Source organism: Caloenas nicobarica, chromosome 1 (assembly GCF_036013445.1).
Source record: "Caloenas nicobarica isolate bCalNic1 chromosome 1, bCalNic1.hap1, whole genome shotgun sequence".
Lineage (NCBI taxonomy): Eukaryota > Metazoa > Chordata > Aves > Columbiformes > Columbidae > Caloenas > Caloenas nicobarica.
The window spans coordinates 87089296-87105519 of NC_088245.1; the positions used below are offsets into that span (position 1 = coordinate 87089296).

Consider the following 16224-nt stretch of genomic DNA (forward strand, 5'->3'; position numbering starts at 1 on the left):
TACACCCTGAGACAGAGTTAATGTTTTTCAGTTGTTCCTCAGAAAAAAGGCAGGCACTGACAGTACTGTGCAGTGTGCTTTACATGGTTTCCCTTAGCAGAAGAGCCTTCCCAGTCCAAGCAGAAGGGGACACTGCAGAGAACCTTGTACCCCTCTGGATCTCAGCTTTCTACTCATGGGACAAATACACCGTTCCATGCATCTGACCCGTCTGCCCTGAGAGAACAAGGCTGCCAGTTACAGGTTGGGAACCAGTTGTTGAGTGAGTCAGTGTCAATCACACAGTTACAGCTCACAGGAACTACCTTCAGAAGTGAAGGCTTCTGGATGAAGCCCAAGAGGGAGTGGAGAGGTGTGTGCAGGTCTTACACCTGACACATGAGGAGAAAAATCACAGTTGAAAAAGAGAAGCTAAGGAGGGGAGCAAAGATATGATACACCTGGTGGGCACAGAGGGCAGGCAAGAGAGAGGCAGACCACACTAACTCCCCTGATAGCACTTTATGCTTACAGATGCTCTGATCTCCAGCTCCCTGGAACCTCTCCCATGGCCTACAGCCAGTGTCTGCATACTCACCTACGCAGCTCCCATCGACTTCCTCAAACCCCACAGCACAAAGGCATCGGCCCATCGGTACCAGCCACTCCCCATCAGTGCTGCAGTGCATCCTGGGAGGAGAGCCCACTTCTTCAGCTGCATACTCCACGCAGACCCCAGGCACTTCTGTCAGCCCCTCTGAACCTGCTAGCGTCTCTGGAAAACGGGCCAGGCCTCGCACTGCCTCTGGGCAAGTTTTGTAATACACTCGGACAGACACCATTGCTACGCAAGCTCCAGAGTTCTGGAAAGCCAAGTAGAATCCCCGGCGGGACAGCTTCCCAATGGGGCACACTTCTGTGTTCAGCTGCATGGCGCCTGATTCAATGTCTCTGCTTGTGAAACTTCGATCTGCTGCCACAGTGTTGAGCTAAGTAAAAGAGAAAAAAACAACAGCTTTAACATCTGAGCAGGCAGCAGCAGCTGAGATACCCATACCTCTCAAACTTCTTTTACACTAAAGCCTTTTAGAGGCTGTATGGTTAATTGCTTCTAATGTCAGTGCATTTTCTTTGCACTTGGAAGAGGTGTTAAGAATGGGGTCCACATCTTTTCTTGTGTCCATTCTTTCCACCATCTCCTTTCAACTCCTTTTCAGTCATTCACTGTCTTAGACAGTACCCTATGTTCTGGATCCCTGATCTCAGACGTCTTTAGGAACTGCCCCTAAAGTAGCAAATCTCTCTTCTGTGATATTTTTCTTTCTTTGCAAATTGTGTGCAGTAAAATCACAACACTGCTTAGTTATGTTTTTAAATTGACCAGTGAATTACAGCCACCTGTTTCTAGGCTGTACTTAATGCAGATCAGATCATCTACTGCAAGGTACTTCTCATGCAGCGCTCAACATATTTCAGCACTGGAGATATTTGGGTGAAAGATGCTCCAATGCTGTTATATTCCCACTGCTTCAGCAAACAAAGGATGAGAGTAAGTGAGAGATGCTTTTAATGCTTGGGCAAACAGGAAAGGCCTCCATGATATCATGTGACATGGAAGACCTAGACTGCAGGTGGAGTGGCCTTTCTTCTCAGAGGGAGAGCCTGATAACTGATCCTCTCCACTGTAGTCCCCTTCTTATTGCATGAAACCACCTGCCCCATGTAGTTGGCTGGCCGATGAAAAGTATTTGCACAGCAGCAGCATCTGGCAGTGGGATCATAACACAGGTTTAGGAGTTGTGGAGGTATCACACAAATTAATGTGGTAGGCTGCAGGGGAGGTGGAGGAGCACTGGGGAGAGAGGGGGAGCATTTACCAAAGTCCTGCTTTGCCTGTGGTGGCCTTTGCTGTTGTTTGTTTTCATTACATGCCATTTAAATTGCAGAGGAAGGGGCAGTAAAATAATTTAGGTCTGTGGCTTTTTTTAAGACAGAACTGGGTTATAGAATTTCCTCTACAAAAAAAGCTGAGGTTGCCTGTTCTGCAATTCAAATGTTTCCATGGCAAGAGGGCACTACATTGGGGGAAATGGCAGTTAAAATATAACAGTTATAAATGCTTTCACACAAGGGAGAATTTCATTATAGCAAGCCATCACCTCAAGTTTTGGAAAATAAGAACCTATATCTCATAACAATCAGCGTAAATGACCAGGAGCAGAGAGACCTGAACTGGCTTGTGTTCTTCACTTGATCTAATCTTGCTTTATTACCTAAGGAAAGTCAAATTCCTTTAGTCTCTGCTTTACTATTCCTAAAAATTGGTGTAACCCTCCAGCACTGTTACAACCCTTTAGAATCCTTACCTACATGATGTCCAATTGAATTAGTGGTTATGCAGAATGAAGATCCCATCTCATTTGAAAACTCCTGTGCCTCCTGTGGCAGACTACTCTGAGCATCACAGAGGGCACTGGCAGCAAAGTTTATTCTAAGGACAACACTTACTATCCATGCCCCTCCCCAGACACTGGTTCTCTTGGCCTCCCCCAGCCAGCAAGCCACACCTAATTTAAGCTGAAAGATATGACTCAGTCTTCACCTCCAGCACTACGGACCTTGGTGAACAGCGGGCGGCGGAACTGGATCCCGACATCTTGTTCAGACTCCATGTAATAGAGATTGAAGGTCTCTTTGCAGGTCACCACTTCACCTTTGAAGCTCTTGCAGTCCCTCACAGTAAACTTTAGCTCCACATAAATGCGAGAGGCTGCCTCACCCCGATAAATCCAGTTGGTGCGAAGCCAGTGATCGGTGTCACCTTCAGAAAGCACACTGCAGTCCTGGTACATATAGACTGGAGTACCATTTATCATCTGCTGCACTTCACTCCACTGCTCCCAGGGTAGAAGAAAACACACATCGTTAGACAGACATGAGAAACAAGTTGTGCTTCCCATATAGCATTCAGGGCTCAAAACTTGGATAGCTAAAAGGTCTCTTACACTGAGTAAAAGATGTATCCAGTCTAGACCTCCGTGTCTGCCTAAACTCTTCGTAAGGAGCAAAAGATACTGTAATTAGGACCTGACCTATGCCAAATTGAATGGAACCACTGTGGAAAGACCCTTGCCTATCCCCTTCATTCTACCTTGGTTCAAATTAATTTCTTTCATCGCCTTATCTTAGATTGAGAAAAAGATTCATTACTCCCATTTATCAGCCACTTCTCTCTGCCACTATTTACATTTAAAGTGTACAGTATGACATACCAGATCAGGACTACTACCTGCCCCTGAAAATAATGCACAACACTTTGGGGTGAGATAAAAGATGGCCTGACACAATGGGAAGGTCAATGTCAGAAGGACTGTGCTAGATCAAGCACTCATTAATTTGGAGCTCATGTTTCTTTAAGTGTGATATTTTGCAAACCCTAATTTAAGTACTAAAACTCAGTTGATTTTCCTGACTTCATACTAGGTTCTGCTTCTTCCTCAGGCAAATAGTGGCTGAGAGAAGCACATAAGTCCAGCTGGTTATATGACCTCACTGATACTATTTATATTATTATTTGATATGTATTTTAGCATATGCTTTTGCTGAATTTTATGTGGTTCTACTTTTGCTTCCCCACCACAGGTCCGATGCAAAATGCAAAGAATATTCACTTTTGAATAAGTTGCACATGAGAACCAAAAACTTGGAAAGCAAGGTTTTGTTTTGTTTAATAAAATTAATTAAATTGAAACAAGTGCCCACATAGGTATTGGCACAAGTTTAAGCATCTTGGGTTTAAATCACACCTCAGCTTAAGATGCAATTTAAACAAGGCCTCAGTCTCTAGGCTTGTCAAGTCTCATGGGCTGAGCATGAGAGTCACACCGTTCTCCAGCACCACCACCTCCTGTACTCTCAGCACAACCCTGCAGCCTATCTCCCAGATTCTGATCCACAGACCAGGTCATTCTGCTAGTGGAATGCAAGGGATAGACCCATAGTGTGCCAAAGGAGGCTCTGCTTTTATGCCATGACTTAGAGCATACCTCCTATGCAGCCCCACTCTGAAAACTTCCAGTGCTTTCTCCAAGCTAGCAAGCTCTGCTGATGGCACAAGCTCGTATCTGGCTGATTTCAGCCATTTACCTAAGAGCATACTAGCAGTCTCCTCCCAGGAAGTTCTGCAGATGGTATCTATGTGTCCTGTCTTGTTTCCTTTTCTCCATGTAATTAATCTCCAGTGTTACCCCACCCTCTTAATCTGATCTATCTGGCATGTATCTGCACCACACAGGATTTACACTTAATTCACTTAATGGAGGTCAAAGGATTTAGGATTGCAAGAGAGAGAAGCACACTGGTCAATCCCAATTGATCAACCAGAAGGGACAATCACTTAATCACCTCTTGCACTATTTCATTGAAAATCCTCTGGAAAATGCTACAGAACTGATTTTACAACACATCCTGAAGTATATTGAAATAGAAAAAAATAAGTTAGAAAGGAGAATAAGAGCAAAGTAGCTTTCATAAGAAAGTGCCAATTTCAGGACTGGCTTTTAGAAGAATTTTTCTATGGGTGTCTGCCTCCACCAAGCTGATGGGAAAGGCATAATTGCATTTGAAGGCAAAGAGTTCGACGTGTTTCCATTAGCAGTTTATCCTAGGGCAGTACCACAGACAAGTGTCATCAGAAAGCAATTTTTGCATGTCTCACCAAAACACATGAGCTGTTGTGAAGCATGTCTTGAATATACCATTTTCAAAACTTCAGTGATACAGGATCAAAGTTTCATTTTCAATAGTGACAACTCTAGCAGAAAAAATTTCCTTTAAATTCTACTGCTGGAAAAAATCCAACTGCTAACTCTTGTATTTCTCAGCTCATCTCAGCCAAGCTTCTTCCAGATGGACCTCTTCAGGGCAAAGATGCTTAGCACTGACTATTGCACAGTTTCATATGCAGTGTAGTGCAAAGAAATAACAAGGGAGTCAGACTTGTTTTTTCTAGACTCTACTGCTGATGGGTAAAGGAAGTAAAATGAGGATATTATTTATGCTAACAACACAAAACTATTGTTAAATATGCTTGTGACTTCTTTTCATTATTCAGTGAAGCTTTTAAATTCAAAGTAGTAAACGAAAACTGTTACATACAACACTTAATGAAAGGGTGATGAGTCCAGAAGTTGCTAGGCAACTGTCTCACATCCTCAAAGAATCTGCTGCAAAATCAAAATGTATGCTTCTGATTTTTAATGTAATGTTCTTAATAAACATGTGGTAAAGTCTGGCTCAATCAATATTAATTACTTGGCTCTCCAGTTTGTCTGCCTATGATATTGAACCAACGTCCTTTGATAATATAACTTTCTACCCATTTTGTTCCAGACACTGTTTTCTTACTCCAGTCATCAGTTTGGCCATAGGATGGGAAACATTCTTCTAGGAGAAGTGGGAAACAGTATGAATCAGACTTCCTCATTTTAGCAATGGGTGAACTGGTTTTATGATGTTACAGAAAACCTTCTCATGAGATTCAGAATCATAGAAAGACAGGTTGGAAAGGACCCTTGGAAATCATCTAGTCCAATTCCCTGCATCAAGCAAGTTAAAGAGTTCTTGATCTCTTTATATTCTTTAAAACTCCTTTTAAACCCTTTTAAATTTAAATTATTTTGAAGTTTAAGTTTAAACTGTCTTTAAACTAGCCTTTAAAGTTATAAATCCTTTTAGAATTCTTTAAAAGCTGCTAAGAAAACAAAAGTCAATGTGTTCAGAGAGGGTCACAAATTAGTAGCCTGACTTTCTGAAGAGTCTAAGGATGTAGCCATTGAATTTGAGAACAAAATCGTGTTCCGTACTTCTCAGAAACCTGTATACTAACACAGACAGCTCCAGAGATTTGTTTTTGAAAATATTGCTCTGGTGTTATAATACAGAATAAAATAATTCCAGCACAGCAATTAGTGTTAAGTAAACGACAACCTTGAAGCAAAAATACTGTCTCAATAACCTCAGAACATTGCAAGTTTAGGGAAAAGGAAGACAGCTTTCCTCCCATTGCTAAGTTGGATTCAATATAAAGAAAGCAGTGATGGAGATGAGCTGTCTTTATAAATGCAGTTCAAAATAACCTGAACGACAATCTGGAATGGCACCAGTAGATATTTGTAGTAAACAGTATTGGTTTGGTCTACCATGTGAGTAAAAATGCAAAGATAATATAAGGTACATGCCTTTTAAAATCTGCCTTGATCAACTCTAGATTGATTACACAGGTTGAAGCTCTGAAGCCTAAGGAAGGGTCACTCTGCTTTTTCTATAAATAAGCCTTCTCTAGTTCAGGTCTCTGTCAAGGAGCCTATCTCTGACAACTTGTGATTCCTCCATCTGTGAGCTACTCTTCCTAGGATCTGCCATAAGGTATAAGATGGAAACATACTGAAACAGTTTGGATATCTTCATGGAGCTATTATAAATGGAAGTGACTTTTTTTTTTCCAAGGCAAAGGGCTTTGTATGGTGTAAGTTATGGTTTTGTATGGTGTGAGCTATGGTTTTGTATTATGTGTCAAGTATACTTCCAGTATTTAGAGAGAACCTGAATCTGATGGCAATGGGCAATACTTGCTCTGTTTGTATAGCTTTCTTTTAAAGATGGATCAGGTGGAATCCCACACAGGGACAGGGTAATTGTGCCTTTTCTTTGAGATGATCAAACCTGCCTGGAGTAAAGAATATGCAGGAGATGACAGCATGAAAGGCACAGTGAGAAGCTGGCAGGCTCCAGGTCAAGCATAGAGAAGCCAGGAACTAGGCCTTCGAAGCAACGGAAATAACATTGCAAGAAATCAGAGGGAATGGGCATATTTTTCTGCAACTCTGCCTCTGAGATGGTGAGAATCCACCTTCAAAGCATAGGTCCATCTAGCAAGGAGACAAAAGGCAACAAAAGGTATAAAGCCTTTCCTTTCTAACCTGCTGTCTGCAAACTCACCAGTATTTTGTTTGGTATTATAATAAAAGTTGGTTTGTTTCCTATTTTAAATAGCCTCTTAGTCTTCTTGAAGGACAATGCTATAGGCAGACTCATCTCAGAGCTCCAACTGACGTGGTGCTTTTGTGCTGAACTGAAGAAGTTCAGTGAACCTTTTCCACTCTCATTCAACAGCTATAAAAGTGTGAATCAGCCCCTGAAGTTGCTAGGCAACGGTGCTGTCATCACTGTGGTGCCTGAGCAGTCGTGGTGATAAATGTCATGGTTGTATAGCACCTTTGCTTTGGCTCAGAACATGGGTCTTTTCTGCCCTTCAGGTCACAACACTGAGTACATTAGCGGAGATTGCTACTTGAGGCTGTGGCAGTGACTTCATCCTAGGCTACCTGGTTGGTGGCTCATGCAAGCTGGCCTAAAGTACAGCTATTAATTTACATTTTACTTCCTCTATCTCACTTTTTTTACTCCCCCTTCTTATCCCTCTGGGTAAAATATATCTTGATATGTATAACATTTTTTTTCTTCTCTCCCAAATCCACACAAAGTAACTAATTTTCACCTAAGAGAATATCATCAACCAGTATCTCCACCGGTCCGCATATCAACAGCAGCAGAGCATGTCGGGATATGAGCCCAAAGCCAGAGTTGTTCCCATTTCCAGTTAGTTGTTGACTTTGCTAAGAATTTGTCCCTCATTTCTATACAGATCCTGTTCACTTGGAAGATCTAACCCCCTATGCCTGATACTTAAGCTGAGAGAAGCCTGAGGTATCTACTGCTAATCTATTCCAGGTTCAGAAATGATGACGTCCGTTTTGAATTAAATCTTATTAAGGACATGGATTGTCGACAGCTGTGAAAAGAGATGCACATAATAACATTTCTGATGGTTATTTTTCACACCATCTTCAGATGCTACAAAAAGCTGACTGGCTCAGACTCATCCCAGCTTATGACTATCTGAGTAAAATATCAACAAGTCTGATTAAGTGAACTGCCCAGGTTTAATGAAATAGGAGTGCTATGCTGGGATCACTTGCAGTTTGAGGGCTGTGTGGCCCACAACACTATTCCCTTCATGACCAGGCCTATCTGTCTGAGCAGAAGTGATGGAAATGGAAACCAGAAATCAGCTATTGTTAACATCTAAGACCTCTTAGTCTGGTGGAACACAACCTCACCTTGCTAGAACCTAAAGGCATGTGCACAATACCATGTGGTCAGTGATATAAAAGTTATTGACAGGTCACAGGTACTTGATCTAGTCTATTACATAAACAAAATAACTGAGCAGTGTAGAATTTGTAATATGTCTGGGATTTGATAGGAAGATAACAGCATTTAAAAAAAAAATCTGAGCACTGTTTACTCAAATTGCATTCACATAGCTTTGGCAGCTACTATGTTCATAATCAGACCTCCTGAGAAACATGAGGTGCAGAACTGCACAAGAATTATATAATTTCCAGTATATATATAATTTCAAGTGTTTTTCGAGCCTCAATAGTTGCAGTTAGTGGCTATTTATGAATAACCTCTGGAATACATTAGGTCACTGAAATTAAATGTACATCCTCAGTCCTGTGTGAAGGTAGACTTTGGAAAAGTTGAGCAAACCAGGTGCCTTGCACCCTGGAAGACCTGGTAGAAAGTTTGAAACTGATAGCAACACTTTGAAGTATGTGTGGAAGCAAGCATGAATATGGAATAGGCAGAAAAAAATTATGCCCATGCATAGGAGAATGAGAACAATGGCAGCCTAGAAAGGAGACTAAAAAAACAATCTGGAAGCTTTAATAATATTGTGATCCATATGGGAATATAATTGGGGAAAGACAAGCTCCATAAGCCAGCTTACCAGTTCAGAACTGAGAATTGCTGAACCTTTAATTTATAATAAATATGACACATTTTGGCAATTAGTGGCAGCAGCAGAGCTCATGTCATTTCTGAAATAATAGACATCCAATTTAAAAACAAAATTACTGTGAAAAAGGACTCTTTTACAAGCAAAGACAGATGTAGAACTGGTGAAAGCATGCCTCCCAAGAAAAAATATTGGCTAAAAAAGAATAAAGTATGTTTAATTTACAATCTATTCAACTGCATAGAGACAAAAAGTCATTTTGAGAGGCCCAGTATGCAGTATCCTACAGCACAAATGGCTAGGAACTTAAGTAGTCATATATAGTCATGAAAGCGTGACTGGATTATGCAAATACCATTCATATACACATAAAAAGGAATTTGGAAATAGTGGGCCAAAGGAAAATTTCAAGATAGGCCCAAAAGCTGGGGGTGAAATAGTCATAGCAATTAAAGACAAACATTGTGTTGCCCAATACGTACAGAAACCGATACAGAAAATCCATAGGAATAGATATTACAGAGTTCAAAACATTAAATTGGGTATAAACTGGAAGGACCTTTTGTGCCTGGGCTAAAAATTCAAGCTTAGAATGCTAGTGAACGAAGAATGCAAAGCTATCATGTGAACACAGAAAGATTTAAGTGGGAAGAGACCTTTGGGTCTTTATTCCAATCCCCTGCTCACAATAAGGCTAACTTCAAAGCCCAGTTGGGTTGCTTAGGGCCTTGTCTATTAAAAGTAAAATGCAAGAGGATAACATGACTCCTCATCTGTTCAAAGACGATGCAATTATACCTAAAAGCAAAATAGAGATAAATAACTTTTTATGATGTTATTTTATAAGCTGCCAAGAAGCGATGCTGTTATGCCCAGTAACTGAACTTGTTCATGATAGGATTTAGGAAGTTCTTTTAGGACAGTTTCAGCGATTTTTGAAATCCGTTCAAGTAGCCAGGCTGTTTGTGCAGCAAGAGGAGCCTTAAAGAAATGTCAGAGCAGGTAAATTTTGGACTCCTGACACCCTCAAAGTGATCATCACTAGCTCTCTGATATATTTTAAAAGATGGGAGTCTACCACTAGTACTATAATACACCTTCCCACGCCCAGCTGGTATTGCTGTCTCAAAATTAGAAATCTGTTAAACGATGGGTGGGTAGGGGTAGTAAGGTAGATAAGAAAGTGATTATATAATAGGATCTACAGTTTGCCTTTTTAAGGGCCTAGTTTCCAATAGAAGCCTTAAAAGAATGAAACCCTTTCTAAACAGCTACTAAAAGCAAAAGCTAGCACATACCTTGTAGCAAGCAAACTTCTACGGACACTTTACATGAAGTATAGACATTTTCACTTAAAGACTACCTTTAAGCTTATGCAAGATTTCACTGCTAGTTAATGTACTCTAGAAGTACAGAAAAAATTACCCATGCTGTCCAAATCTGACTGGTATCAGCCCAGTGTTCTTAGGCTGAGCATGTCTTAACAGAATCATTGTCTCTACTGGATACAGACCAAGTCTGACCATGAAACAATCACACATGGCAAGCCATTTCATCCAGTGTCACTGGCTAAAAGTGAGGAGAAAACAAAGGTGTAATTCTGCCTCCACAGAATTATCCAACCTCTTCTGGCTACGCCTTGGAGACCTTGTCCATACAAAGCATGAAAATTCCTCACAGCAAATTCCTCCGCTGTGTGATAAGCATATTGACACAAATCCAGCTCATAGATGGGAGATCTCTGGCATCTGAGATTAGGTACGAGAAGCAGTGTTACATGAAATATACCCTTCAACTCTGTATGCAATACTGCTCAGATGTTTCCAGCCTGCTACTAATCAAGCTAGTCAGACTATTCAGTATTAATCTTAGCTCTTGTGTCTCAAAAGGTGTTCTGAATTAATCTCAGTTCTCTTTCAAACATATTTAATTCTTCATTTTGGAAGAATTGTTTCAGAAACAGTCGTTCAAAGTTCTAATTCAAAGAGAATTGCCCATTGTTCCCTTTTTGCTTGTGGCAATTTGTCAGTCTTCCACCTAACAGTTATTGGGAAATGACATCATGAGACAAATCCCTGCAAAAGAGTTGCTCATCAGAAGTCATCTATTCATCCTCTGTTATTTTATCAGTCATCAGTATCCTGATCTACTCTCAGGCCATGTTTTCCAGCATTTTCTACAATTCCCAGTTACAACTACATTTTAAATATACATATTTTAAAAGCAGATGTAGCACAAGCAGAAGGGTATGCCAACGTGTAGCACTGCTGTTAACCTACTGTGCAAAAATCAGATGTTCTGTAACAAAGGTTTTTTGTCTTCTGTCAGATTATTTTTAGAATGCACTTTTCAAGGTTTTTTTCCAATCTCTTCAAGAGGCAGACTTCATCTTGAATATGCCTAGTACCTAGCATGGAGTTAAAATTACCACACAAAAAACAAAGGCAACAATGAAAAAAAAACATGATCTACATATATGTCTCACTAGGGTACCTGTTTTGAGTAGGGAATAATAATAATAATAATAATAATAATAATAATAATAATAATAATAATAATAATAATAATAAACATCTGTACTAATGACACAAATGCAGTTATGCCAGTGCAGGAGAACCTCACTGTCTGGTTCTAGTTCACCCAGCAAGACTATCAGGAGTAGGAGGATGAGACTGGGGTGGATTTAAACCAGCCACACCACATTACAGAGGAAAGTTAAGAAAATGAGTTAGGAACAGACTGAACCCAGGTCTACTTCATAAGCAGCAAGCTTAAAGACACTTTCTCCATAGGAAAGCTTGGGGCTTGCTAGAAAGATAAGAGCATGGATGAGGAACTGGAACTGTGTATTAACATATGTCCTTTCAACTACTGTAGCATAGTCCCTGAATTCCCTTTTCTTTGTGCCTTCCTTCCACCACTTCCCAGTTTTGCTGTTACAAAGGAAACCATCTTAGTGACACTAGAGGGACTGCTCAACTGTACTTCATACAAAATTGTTCTACTTGTACAAAAATAGCCAAGAGATCAGCTGTCTTTTTGGGTCCAATTTTGCAGTGGTTTCAGGAGTAGATTTTGAAGCACTTCCATCAACTCAGTTTTACAGTCATGAAACAAAGGGAAATGCCTCTCTCATTTTCAGCTGTGTGGGCCAAAACAGCACTAGGGCTGGGTGTAAAGTCCTAGAACCTTACAGCCCACTCAGTAGGCCAGACTGCCACCCCATGAGTTAACAGTTATTTCTTCAGTTAGCTGCTGAGTTTAAAAATGTGTATCTGAGTCATTCAGCTTAGTACTCAAGAGGAAAATAGAACAACCTTAAACAAAGATTCTAAATTCTTGAGAGACTTGGAGACAGAAATACTTCCATCATGGCTGCTTGCCTGGAAAAGGAGACAAAAGATGTATTCACAACATGTTAGAATGAAAAACTGGGTGATGGTTTGGTTCTCTTCCTCCATTAAATTTTATTACTTCATGGAAACAACATATTTCAAGGACATGTTTAATCACTAAGAGCTACTGCAAGTCAATGGGCATCAGAAGAGCTACTGGATGTCAATAAGGCATCAGTCCTCAAACAGCTGGCTAGGGGGTGAGGCTGCAGAGGTGAAGGGGCTGCAAGGCAGAGCAACTTACAAAGCATACAATGTCCAGGAGAAGGTGGAGTTGCAGAAGCCTGATTTTGGGAAGCAAGGTGAAATTTCAACTTGGATTATGCTTTCCCATAATTTAGTACTCCCAGTGGCTCCACTTCCTTGAATGTGTGTACTCACCCCTACTTCTGGAGGGTCTGGAAGCCAGCCCAGTTCACCCTGTGCAGTACTTGTGTCGAGTAGATCCACTGAAAACCAGAAGAAGGGGAAAAAAAAAAAGTAAGTGACCCAACTCATATGGCCTGTGAAATGGCTTCATCGTCATTTTGTCACAGAAGAGAAAGCCTGCACTTCTTCTCTCAACCCTACATCCTTTGTGACCTTTTACTTTCAAAAAATACATCTAGAGGAAGGATGGGAAGATATAAGACAGTGCAGCTAGTCGGGAGTTAAAAGGTTTTCCTGATATGTTATACTCCTCTCAAGTAGTACCCACACACATCCAAAAAATGCAACCCTGATGAATTTTTCCGCTTCCTAAAATGGGAGGAGGAAGCTGTAGCCTGTTGAAATGGGAACCCAGCATTAGCAGCTGAGCATATCTTTCCTTGGAATAGAAAGACAGCAGACAAAATGGATGAAGAGGTAGGCAATCTAATAAGTTACCAACACAAAAGATCAATCAGTGTCCCCTAGAGGTACTATTTAGTGCTTAAAGTGCAGTAGGAAAGTACAGAGGCAGCATGAAGTTGTAGAAAGAACTTTCCACTGTGAGAGTACCCAAAAGTCATGAGATGCATCAGTTGATCGAACTGCTGAGCCCTCTACCTCTGAACCAGGCTGCCCACCATCTGATGGTGGCCTAGAAATTGTTTCACTCTCTGCCTCCCGTGACTGTTTTAGCCATGGCAGCAAGAGAAGAATGGCTCCCGAGCATAGCTGAATTGCCTTGCACGGCTGAGTCAAGCCTTGGCTCCTAGAGTTATGTGATGAAGGAGAAATTCAGTGGTATGTTCGTTTTTAGTCCTCAAAGAAATTTGAAAATGTGACCAGAGTTTGCCCTCAAGTCTTGATCTGAAGAGAAGTTAAAATGTATCACTTTGTAGAAAAAGACGGAGAAGAGAGAGGAGTTGGAGTAAGTGGTATTGCTGGATGTGCAGCTTCGTGCCTGCCTTTGGGTCTGCCAGTGCAGCCAGAACAGACTACTGGTTTTGGTGCATCTATGACAGACCAGCTTGGAAACATAGGGCAAAGGAAAAATTCCATGGATTGCCTTTTAAATTCCTGTGCATGTATTCAAAGGAGTTGTTTATAGCATCTCAGAAAATAATTTGGGGGTGAAAGGTAGGAGGGGGGAAATATTTAAATGGCATTTAAATAACCAGATTTCCTCCCCCTCATTTGACTGCTTTACAAATACTGTCTGCCAACTATAAGTAATAGAGTGCAGATCAGCAACAGTCCTGTGGAATGAGGAAGCAGGCTGTGGGCTGAGAATCAGAGATAAGAGGGATTGCGCTGCTGTTCTCACCTCTGAAACACCCTTTCAGGATTGGGAGAAGGGAAAAGCAAGAATCCAGGTTTTGCAAGTTTGCAGCGTCCACATTGCATGGTCATATGGCAAAACCTTCCTAGCCACAGACTCTCTGTCCAGACAAGGTTCCTCACTCCCTTCCCTTCTGCTCTCAGTCACTCTATTTGAGATACTGTTCTTGTGTTGTTTGCTTCAAAAACTCACAGGGTGAGCTAGCCTGTCCTTCCAGAACTGTCACCCAGATAATATCTATCCCACGCACTTCAGGCCTGAAGCAGTGATGTCAAAGTGAGAGGAGCTGCATGGCAAGTTCTAGCAGAGCAAGGGAAAAGGAACTTAGAAGCAGCTGGGCCAGAAACCTTGCAGAGCCCATGTGCCATGCTGATGCACCACCAGCAGCAGCCCCTTCAGCTGCCTAGTGCCCACTGGAGGGGGTGAAGTCCATTCTCAAGAAGTACCTCTCAAAAAGAAACCTGCAACAGGGATTCTCCAAGGAAAGGAAGAATGAGTCAGCACCACTACAAGAGCATAGAGCATATGAGTACTCAGGGGCTACTAGCTCTTTGGTCCACAGCCTCACTGCTAGGAATCTCATGTGGCTGTTCAGCCACATGGGAAGAGGTCTCCCCAAAAAGAAGAAAGACTTCAGATAAGAAGGGATGCCAGGGAAATGAGCTGTTCCCAGACAGACAGGTTAAAGAAGAGTGGATCACAGACATAGCCCAAATGAGATGGTTGAGATAGGGGAGAAGCTGGCAGAGAAGTCCCTGAGTCTTACTGTCAACTACTGGTCACACACTTACGGAAACAGAACCTGCATGCTGCTACCTTATTTTATTTCTCACCTAGGCTAGCCTTCTCCACAATGGCTGCTAGCTGCATCCATGTAGCTTCATACAAACGTGCTTGTCAAGAACCCTTTAAAAGAGCACTCAGCACTCACAGTCTGAGATGCGCCAATAGCTTAACTGCCGGTTATGACTAAGTCCTCTCAATCAAGAGCATGGAACAGCAAAGGAGAGGCCTTCTCTTGGGATGGAAGTGCCCCAACACCTCTCACTGTGCGAAACAGACTAGAAGTCTCTGGCAGGAATTAACTGCAGGAAGAGGTAGGGAACAGAACAGAGATTTACTCTTCCTCACCTCTCTATTAAAAATTCCCATTCCCCAGATGTTTTGTAAGCACCGTGCAATGGCCAAGACGGAAGAAAAAATATCACTACACCTAATAAAAGGGACTAAGTGGAACAGAGAAGGGAAGCAAGGGAGTCTTAAGAGGTGGAAGAGGAAACTGTAAAACCCAGGTCTACTTTCCAGCATCTGTGTTAGGTGAAAGAGACAGTCTCACTTTCCAAGCCTGTGAAAAAAATGACTGTCCTCTTGCTCACAGGGGTTAACTCCCGAGAGGGCTTCCTGAGGAAAATGCGGGAGTGTTGGCGGGGGCAGGGGGAGAAACTTTCTGAGTTTGTGTTTAAACTTGTTATCTGCAACTCTTGTGTTTAAGGCAAACAGGGGCAGAATTCTCTTTGATTACTGGATATGCTGAGGCATTTGTTCTTCACCTGGGAGGGGGTGGAGAGAGAGGAGAAAAAGATACCTGGACTCAATTCACTAAGCCACCAAGATCTGGATGGGATTTGCTCCTGGCCTTCATTCCCCCACACCCACCTGCCCTCCCCAGACACCTCCAGTCACTCTCCAGCTCCCTCTGGGCAGCCTGTGGTGTCCCTGAGGCTTGTGTGCCAGGCCCTCTTCCCTGCCCCTTAGAGAGGTCCCTCTCTGCCTGAGAGCCCAAGTCCAACCCTCCAGGCAGAGGAACCAGTGGGTCCCACACTTACCTTCTTTCCCAGGCACCTCGGGAGGAAAGAAAGTCCAAAAGAGAAGGAGCCTGAGGGAGAGCTCGATCCTGCTGCTCCAGGTCCTCAGCTCCATGGTGGCTGGAGAGGGGGGCTGGCTCCCAGCCCCTGCCTGCTCTCCCGGCTCAGGCCTCCGAGCCTTGGCTTCTGCTGGCAGTGCATGAACCTCTCCCGCAGCCTCCTGACTGGAGCGCACACATTGCACAACCTCCCTGCCTGGCCCACAGTTATGATGAAAGATCAAGGCGAGTGGGTGGAGAAGCCTTACTGCCTTTACCTGTTTTAAAGGGGCTGGTCACAGACTTCCCATCTGGCAGGCAAATAAATCCACCTTAAAGGCAGCCACCTTCTTCCTGGGAGCCTCCCTCCACCTTTGCTCCAGTCTCGTAAGAG

General features: G+C 42.4%; 1 protein-coding gene across 1 annotated transcript in view; it reads right to left on the reverse strand.

The window, feature by feature from the left end:
- Positions 1–15907, reverse strand: part of EPHA1 (EPH receptor A1) — a 33448-nt gene extending 17541 nt beyond the window's left edge. The window contains exons 1-4 of the mRNA XM_065652490.1: positions 15814–15907; positions 12622–12689; positions 2598–2873; positions 578–968 (exon numbers count right to left, since the gene is read on the reverse strand). Of these exons, the coding sequence (XP_065508562.1) occupies positions 578–968; positions 2598–2873; positions 12622–12689; positions 15814–15907 (829 nt within the window). The remainder of the gene's footprint in view (positions 1–577; positions 969–2597; positions 2874–12621; positions 12690–15813) is intronic.
- Positions 15908–16224: the final 317 nt, after the last annotated feature.